The sequence below is a fragment of the Elephantulus edwardii genome, unplaced genomic scaffold, assembly GCF_000299155.1.
Source record: "Elephantulus edwardii isolate Elephantulus edwardi_28Jun2011 unplaced genomic scaffold, EleEdw1.0 scaffold00080, whole genome shotgun sequence".
NCBI classification, from domain to species: domain Eukaryota; kingdom Metazoa; phylum Chordata; class Mammalia; order Macroscelidea; family Macroscelididae; genus Elephantulus; species Elephantulus edwardii.
Window position 1 is genome coordinate 3,783,167 of NW_006399830.1, and position 9,472 is coordinate 3,792,638.

General features: G+C 51.5%; 1 protein-coding gene across 1 annotated transcript in view; it reads right to left on the reverse strand.

The window, feature by feature from the left end:
- The window catches only part of MMD2 (monocyte to macrophage differentiation-associated 2), a 13,914-nt gene extending 11,605 nt beyond the window's left edge, over positions 1–2,309 (reverse strand). Inside the window, exon 1 of the mRNA XM_006889749.1 lies at positions 2,206–2,309. Within this exon, the coding sequence (XP_006889811.1) occupies positions 2,206–2,309 (104 nt within the window). The remainder of the gene's footprint in view (positions 1–2,205) is intronic.
- Positions 2,310–9,472: the final 7,163 nt, after the last annotated feature.

Genomic DNA, 9,472 nt, shown 5'->3' on the forward strand with positions numbered 1-9,472 from the left:
GTGTGTGAGAGAGAGAGAGATGTTGAAGAGGGTTCACAATCCAACATCAAGTGGCTGCCTAGCCCTGGGAAGGTAATTAGGGCCACTGGGTGATGCACTTGAATGTGATTAAGATCACAAACTGGAGGCTGTGTGCGGCTTGCCCTCGCAGCTCTGGTGGTCTAGGCGGTAAGGAGTGGCACTGCTTCGAGGTCACCAGCTGCTCCGTGGGAGAAGGATGGGCAGCCTCCTCCCACGGGCTTTACAGCCTCTGAAAACCCGCTGGCGGCTCAGCTCTGAGGAGGCTCCGATTCGATGGCACCTAACAGTATATTTTCGCCTCTCCGACTTGCTGTGGCATCAGCTGTGACTCAGGACACCCAGATGCTCTCCATGGGGTTCTCGATGGCTGAGTTTTGGGGACTAGGTCACCGGCCTTTCTTCCACCCTGGGTGGTTTAGAACTGCCAGCCTATCAGTTGGCATGTTAACTATTTACAGCACTCAGAGGCATGTCTGTTTTATTACAACAACAAAAAGAAAACCATTTCTAAAAGTGCAACTTCTGGCCCCCAAACACCCCCAGTGTTAATGTGGATGTCACTGAGTACTGCTGAGGCAGAACTGACCCATAGCTGACCCTCCAGCAGGTTTTTAGAGGCAGGAAATCGCACAGGTGGATTTGAACTGCTTGCCTCTGGGACTGTGGTGCAGCTTCTTAGCACGAGGCCACAACAGCCCCCTGCTAGGGTGGATAGATAGCACCACTACTTGCCCAAGAGGCTGTAACAATGTATGTTCCCACCACCACGTCGGGCACCACTGACACCTGTGCAGATACTGCTGCCTCCTTCCCAGGTGGCATCGCTGTCCTCCACCTGTGACCAAGTGGCTCCAGACACCTTTTTTCTTCTGCTCCTTTAACAAATGCAGAGAATCCTCTTTCCTCATACAGGGTGGGGGTTGGGGGCAGGGTGATGTCACAGTTACCATAGCGACCCTGGACCAGTAGTCATCCATTTCTTTCTGTGCTCCACAAAACTTTCCTTGTCTCTCGGCCTGGAGTTGCAGCTATTGAATGCAGGATAGGCAGTGAAAGAGAGGCCAGGAGACAGGGCAGGGGGGCCATGAAGAACTCGCCCCAGAAACAGAACTCCCACAACCCCAAAGAACCTCCAACTTTAACCCCTTCCAGGTGGAACCTCAAGTCAGGCACTTTAAGAGGACAATGGATTTGTTTTTCATTTGCATACAATAGGAGCTTATTTACACACAGTAGGGGCTCACTTACACACAGTGGGAGCTCCTTGTTCAGGAGGTGCTGAGCTTCTGTTCAGAACATGGGAAAAAACTGGAGTAAAAAACAAAAACCTGGGAGTAGAGGATGGTGGTGGAGAAGCTATCAACGTCCCTGTGTCAGGTATGGTCAGGTAAGGAGTGAGGGCTGAAATGGTGACTCTGGTGTCCACACTGGTTGTTCGTGTCGTTGGGTGCTCTTGAATGGATTCTGACCCACAGCGACCCGTGTGACAGCACTGAGCTGCTGCACAGGCCTTCCTATGCTGTCATCTTTGTGGAGGGAGCCCTGGTGGTGTACTGGGCTATTAGACTAAAGGTCAATGGTTCGAATCCATCAGTTCACTCATCTGGAGAAAGACAAGCAGTTGCTCCAGTAAAGATTCATGGGGGATGGTCACAAGTCACAACCGACTGGACAGACATGAATTTTGATTGTGGGCCATCACTCTGTCAGTTTGTTACACTTGCCGTATTGTGTGTTGCATGTTTTCATAGGCTGAAATCTCCTATGAAGAATGCCAGTCTTCCTTCCGTGGAGCAGATGGGGGATTTGAACCACCCACGTTTCTGTTGGAAGCACGACTCCTTAGCAACTAGACAACCATGGTCACCAGATTTTAAATATGAAGAAGTTCATCTATGTGGGTAGATGTCAGCAAAGCTTCCAGGCAGAGAGATCGGAAAGAAAGGGCTGGTGGTCTACTTCTGTGAAGAAAAACTCAGGCTCTTGAAAACCGTGTGCACAGCACTGGAGCATGAGCTGCAGCGCCAGTGGGCTCACCCCTCAGGTTAGAGGGTACCCAGCGGGCTCGCCCCTCAGGTTAGAGGGTACCCAGCGGGCTCACCCCTCAGGTTAGAGGACACCCAGCGGGCTCGCCCCTCAGGTTAGAGGACACCCAGCGGGCTCGCCCCTCAGGTTAGAGGGTACCCAGCGGGCTCACCCCTCAGGTTAGGGGGCACCCAGCGGGCTCTGGTGCAGCCACCACCAAGGGACCTGCACTGAGAGGTGCGCTGGACGAGGCCGCGGCTCATTCTGCCGGACCCGGCTTGCTAGGAATCAGAACCAGCTCGAGGGCAGCTGAGGACAGTTCCAAGCAGGCTGTCATGGGTTAGGCTAAGGGAGGGAAAGGGGCTTTCCTCCTCTCTGGAGAGCAGAACCCCACTCAGCGGGCAGCTTTGGGTGCTTCGACAGCCAGCGGCCCCTGTTTTCACAGAGGGAGGGAGTTCGGTTTGTGCGAGGGAGGGAATTTGGTTCGGTGCAGAGAGCCCTAGAACCTCTCTGGGATGTAGCAGCCAGGCCCTGGCGGGAGACAGGACTCAGAACTCAGGATCCCCGTCCTGAACTGAGAGGAAAGTGTGTTAAAAGCTGGGCATCCATGAACCCCAAACCCAGACCTGCTATTGCCGATCAGCGCCCCCAGCGAGCCTGTAGCACGGGTAGATCTGCCCAACCAGGTCTCTGAGACTGTAAATCTTCATGGGAGACGGGTGGTGGATTTGAACCGGTAGAGACGACTACCTTTTGGTTTGTCAGTGCAACTCCTCGCCACGAGCCCCCCAGAGCTCCCCCCTGTTCAGGCAGCTGAAGGCAGTGGCGTGAACCAGTGCGAGAGCCCCTGTGTGAGCACAGGTTTAGGTAACAAGACAAAAGCCCGAGAGCCGAGGCTGCAGTCAGAGGCTAAGACGGCGTTTGGGGGATCTGGCCCTTGCCCTGTGCCTGGGGCCTCCCCAGGTCCAGAGCTGAGCACCTCCCTCATCCTCCGTCCGTCCCAGCTCAGGCAGAACCGGGCCTCTGGAGGACCACCTCCAGCTCCTCCTTCCACTCGGACTCAGCAGTCTGCAGCCTCTGGAGAAAGCAGCATTCTCGTGGATTTAATGGGCCTGTATCGATCTCCACCCAGCAGAGCCCCCTCCGGGAGGGCCCCCCACGCTCAGCAGACCCCCTCCCGGCCTGGGCCGGTGCCTGTCACCACGACCCTGGGTGCCTGAGCCAGAGGAGCAAAGAGGAGAGTGTCCAGGCTGCCCAGACAAAGGGGGCCTGTCTGTGTGTCCCCCAGCAGCAAAGGACAGCCCTGTGTCCAGCTGGCAGCCGGCCATGCTAAGCCTCTCCCCACCCCTCCGGCTTTGCCTGGCGGCTCCTTTGTGCCCATTCACGAGTCCAGGCCTCCTCCTGGACGGCTGACAGCCTCCTGGCTCGGACTTTGGGAACCCACGTCGGGGCAGAACAGTTCTTGGATTAGGGTCATCTCCGAGTGGCCGGAGGACTCAAGGCCCGGGAGAGAGGGCTGGGAACAGAAAGGGAAACTGAGCAAAGCATGGAGAAAAAGTAGGGGCTGAGCAATGTGGTGTGGGGTGTGATGTGTCTCCCCAAAGATACACTCCAGTCCTCAGGCAGGTGATAGACTGCAGGTGTTATCAATCAAGGTAGCATGGGGTCACATGGGGCAGGGGCAGGGCAAGGCCTCATCCCAGCTAGACTAGTTGCTGATAGGTCATTGAATCGGTTCTAGCTCTCAGTGACCGCATGACCACAGCACAAACCTGGCCAGTCTCTTCCGTGCCGAAGCCCTTTCTTGGAGTTCACTGGGCCAGTCGGTCTCACTGGCGGTCAGTCCGTCTCACTGGCAGTCAGTCCATCTCACTGGCCGTCAGTCCGTCTCACTGGTGGCCAGTCTGTCTCACTGACGATCTTTTCCACTGACCCTGCTTTACCAAGCGTGGCGTCCTCCTTCACAGACCGGCCACTCCTGCTCACATGTCCAAAGTGCAGGACTCGAAGCCTTGCCACCCCGGCTGCTCTTTAAGCCAGATTTTCTTTCTCTCCTGGACGTCCATACGTAGCCTGTTCAGTAGTCTTCACGGATACCACAGTTCAAAGACAACAACCTTTGGTCTTCCTTAATCTTTTTCCAGCTTGTCAAATACTGAGTGTTGTTGTTGTTGTTGTTGTTGTTGTTGTTGTTGTTGTTGTGGAGTGTCATCCAGTCAGTTCTAACTCAGAACCCCAGCAGCACACACGGCCTCGCCTGTGCCATCCTCACAACCGCTGCTGCGGCCACATGCCGTCCATCTCACCCAGGGGATTCCTCCTGGTGGCTTAGTGCTAAGGATTTGCACCGCCAGCTCGGAGGTATGTGGTTTGAATCCACCAGCTCCTCTGGTTGAGAAAGGTGGGGAGTCAACTCCCATGTGATTTACTGCCTCTGAAAATCCCTTGGAGGGTCCGCCACGTGTGGGCTCTGACTTGAGGGTCCACAACAGCTCCTTTACTAAGTATGAGTTCCTTCTGAGATATTGTCAGTGCCATCAAGACAAGTACAACTCCTACCGACCCTAAGAACAAAAGATCGGAACCCTGTCCCGTCCTGTGCCATCCTCACTTCCTGATACACAGAGCCCACTGCGGCAGTCACTGTGTCAATCCACCTGGTTGAGGGGCTTCCTCTCCTTCACCGACCCTCCACACTTGCCAGCATCATGTTCCTCTCTAAGCAATAGCCCCTCCTAGCAACATGTCCAAAGTATGTGAGCCAAAGTCTCATCATTGTTGCCTCCAGAGAGCACTCCCGCTGCACCCTCTCCATGACAGATCTGTTTATTCTCTTGGCCATTCATGGGATGTTCAGGGCTCTTCTCCAACACCACAGCTCAGAGATGTCAATTCTTTTTCTGTCATCCTTATTCATCGTCCAGCTCTCAGATACATAGCAAGTGACCGAAAAGACCATGGCCTGAATCAGAGGCACCTTACTTCTCAAACTGACATCACTACTCAATAATTTGGAGAGGTCCCTAACTGCAGAGTTTCCCAGTGCAATGTGTCTCCGTATTTCCTGACTGCTGGTACCGAGAGTGTTAATTGAGGATCCAAGCAAGATGAAGCTGTTGACAGTTGCAGTCTCCTCTCCCTCCATCAGGATGTTGCTCATCAGTCCAATGGTAAGAATCTTTGTTTTCTTGACATTTAGATGCAATCCATACTGAAGGCTGCATTCCTTGATCTTCTGCAACAAGTGCTTCAAGTCCGCCTCACTTTTAGCAAGCAAGGTTGTGTCACAGGTTACTGAGGAGTCTCTAACCCTGACACCACACTCTTTCTTAGAGAGTCCAGGTTCTCAGATAATATGTTCAGAATACAGACTGACTAGGTGTGGACAGAGAATACAACCCTGATGCACGCTCTTCTCATTTTTAAACATGTAGTGCTCCCCTGCTCTGTTTACACAACAGCCTCCTGGTCCAAGTATAGGTTTTGCACAAGCCCAATCAAATGTTCTGGGATTCCCATTCTTCTCAACATCACAATTTCTTATGATCCACACAGTCAGACACCTTTGCATAGTCAATAAACCACAAATAGGCATTCTTCTGGTATTCCTTACTTTCAGCCGGGATCCATCTGGCGTCAGCAGGGATATCCCTGCTGCCACACCTCTCTTCTAAATCCTGCTTGAACTTCAGGCAATTCCCTATCTATGCACTGTTCTAGCTGTTTTTTAATGATCTTCAGCAGGATTTTGCTTGCATGTGATATTAATGCTTGAGAGTTTCCACATCCAGTTGGATCATCTTTCATGGGAATGGGAATATGGACCTCTTCCAAACCATTGTCCAGAGAGCTGTCCTCCATTTTCCTGGCATAGACTGGTGAGGGCATCCAAGGCTGCATCTGTTAATTGAAACAAGTCAACTGGTATTCCATCAATTCCTGGGAACTTATTTTTTGCCAATGCCTTCAATGCAGATTCAACTTCCTCCTTCACGACCATTGGCTCTGTTCATATGGTACTTCCTGAAATATTTCCGGGTCAATCAGTTCTTTCTGGTACAGTGATTCTGTGTCTTCCCTCCATCTTTTTTTGATGCTTTCTGGGTTATTCAATATATTTCCCACAGCATCTTTCCTCTTGAGTAGACCCCACAAATGAGACAAAAAGAGAAGAGAATCGTGTGATGGAACGGGCATTTACAAGCTACCAGAAGCTAGAAGGTTCCGGAGCACCTCTCCACCTTACAGGGTGAGGCACTGCTTGGAATGAGGGAATGCGCCAATCTCCACAACCCCCTGCCCCACAACCCTATCTCCTTTTACAAAAGGAACGCCGAGCTCCTAATCCCTGTGCCCATGAAGCATAACCTTGTTCGGAAATAGCCAAGATGCTACTAGTTTGATGATGTTGTTGTTACTGTTGTTAAGTGCAGTCAAGTCGCCTGCGACTCAGCGACCTTATATACAACAGCTCTAAACCCTGTTCTATCTCGAGCCAACCTCATCATCTTTGACACACCTATCCCCATTACCCCAGTTACTGAGTCAATCCATTTCATCCAGGGTCTTTCTCTCTCTCCTATGCTGGCCCTTCACCGTCCCAAGCATGACGTCCCTCTCCAAGGACTGGTCCTGCCTTGCAACATGTTCAAAGTATGTCAGACAGAGCTTCAGAATCCTTGCCTCCAAAGAGCAGCCTGATTTCACCCTCTCTAGGATGAACCTGTTTGTTCTCCTAGCAGTCCATGGTATATTCAATATTATTCTCAAGCACCACAGCTCAAAGGCATCAACTCTTCTTCTATCATCCCTAATCATTGTCCAGCTTTCTGATGCATAACACGTAATTGCAAAGAGCATGGCCTCGATCAGGCACACCTTAGTCTCCAGACTGACATCGTTGCTCTTCAGTTTCTGGAGAGGTCCCTGACAGCAGACTCTCCCAATGCAATTCGTCTCTTGATTTCCTGACTGCTAGTGCTAAGAGTGTTGATTGTGAAGCCAAGCAATCTAAAGCTGTTAGCAATCTCAATGTCTTCACTGTCTATCATGATGCTGCCAACCAGCCCAGTGGTGAGAATCTTTGTTTTCTTGATGTTGATCTTCAATCCATACTGAAGGCTGTAGTCCTTGACCTTCTGCAGCAGGTGCTTCAGGTTCTCCTCAGTTTCAGCGAGCACAGTTGTGTCAGGAATTAATTTGAGGCCATACTGCAGTAGAGTGGACCCTAATCTCATTTGAGTGGGGTCCTTATAAAAAAAAGCAGGAAAAAAATACTAGAACCTCAAACCAGTTTGAAGCAACTCAGTCATGACCCACAGAAACCAGGGCAGCACCCTGAGTTTTACAGCAACCAAATCTATTGCAAAGTGTATTTAAGTCAGAGTTGGGAACAGAGAGTATGCCTGCTCAAAGATGGCGACTAACTGCAACTCTTTGGTGTCTGGCTGCCATCTTTGAACAGGGCAACACTACTTACTTGCAACCCAAACCAAGAGCTCACTGCCGTTTCTGACCCCCAATGACCTTGTAGGACAGACTAGAATTGCCCTAGGGAGTTCCAGTTATATAAGCAGATTGTCTCATCTTTCCCCTGCTGCGTGGCTCATGGACGTGGATCACCCACTTAGGGTTATCTGCAGAGGAGTGTGACCACTGCAACCCAGGGCTCCTCCCTGTTTCCTCTTCAGGTCAAAATCCAACTCACAAGAGATCTTGTTGCTATGCAACGTGTATGTCGCCCTTGATTCCATCTGCCATGAATGAGTTGTTTTGAAGCAGCCTGAAGCTCTCGAAGAGACAGAGGTACAAGGTCACACACAGGGATGACATCATGTAGAGACACATCAATCAATACGTGACAAAGGAATGCCATGGATCACAGAGAGTCACCAGGAGCTAGGGGAGAGGCCAAATTCTCCTTCAAAGCCTCAGAAAGAATCAACATACAACACTCCTCTGGTCCTGGGCTCTCTGCAGCCAGAACTGCGAGACCACTGTGGTGTTGGCAAGGATTACTGACCATCACGAACTGCCCGACGAAGAAACATATCTGTGTTAGAAGAAGTCCAGTCAGGATGCTCCTTGGAAGCCAAATGGTAGGACTTGGTCTCACGTGTTTTGGGCACGTTACCACATGGGACCGATGCTCAGAGCAGAACACCACACTTGGCAGAGTAGAGGGATATCAACGGAGGAAGACCTTCAGTGAGATGGATTGACAGAGAGGCTGCAACACTGAGCTCAAAAAGAGCCATGAGGATGAGGATGGTGCAGGGTTGTGTGGTGTTCTGTTGTGTTTCTGTTGTTATTGTCAGGTGTAATCAAGTCGAGTGTGACTCATAGTAGCGACCCTATGGACAACAGACCTGACCTTGCCGAGGGACACTCTAAGCTGGAGCTAACTTGATGGTACCCGGGAACGACATAGGTAGGCCCCCTGGCTGGGGGTGCTACGGGCGTCCTAGGGTGCCGGGACCCAGGGTGATGGCACAGCCTTGGGTGAGAGCACATGGGGTCTATGGGACCCCATGTGACCTGCACCTCTAGCAGGAATGCGGCTGATGGTCCCCAGGGTGCAGCCCTGCCCCTGGCCCTGAGACCCCCTGAGAAACTTCCCCCAACTCTGGGATGATGAGATGCTTACCTCCAAAGTCAGGACCACCCCTCTTCCTACCTACTTCTCTAGAAGCTCCAGGAGCTAACAGGTAAAATTGGAAATTGCTGAGTTTTGAGGGAGGGTCAGGATAAGGGCTCACCCCAATAAAGATGGGCCCCTCTGGCAGCCTGTCCTCCCCTATCCCCAGCTGGCAGACCCACAGACCCAGGCAGCAACACCAGACCTCTCGCCACACACCTCCGTCCTCTTAACCTGGACTTCTCATCTGTCAATCATCTCCCAGTTATGCCCATGATGTCACAAGCAGCCAATCAGAGCCCCTGATGGGCAGGTCAGTGCCTGTGTCACTTAACTCCCTGTTGGACAATCTTCAGGGAGAAACAGACAAAGAAGATTTTAAAAAGTGGACCTGCATGTCTGATTCACGGAAATGTGGGCAGGACATTTACGATTCCCGTATTCTCTATGCTCTCTGGTCCCAGGAAAGAGTCCTAGTGACACAGTGGATTAATCACTTAGCTTCAAATTGGAAGGCCAACAGTTCAAAACTACCAGCCACCCCATGAGAAAAAATATGAGGCAGTAGACTTCCCAACACACTAACGGAGAGAGCTGAGTGCCTTCAGGCAGGAGGTTTGTTCATGGGGTCGTTCATCTCTAGGAACTTCCTGAAGAGGCTAAAGAGCTTTCTAACATTAGCCTGAGCAGGACAGAGGTAAGGTCAAGGGTCAGAAAGAGGCATGTCAGGAAGTAGCTAAGAGAATACGCCATCCCCTTTTCCTTATGACTCAGGGTGAAGTCTCTCTC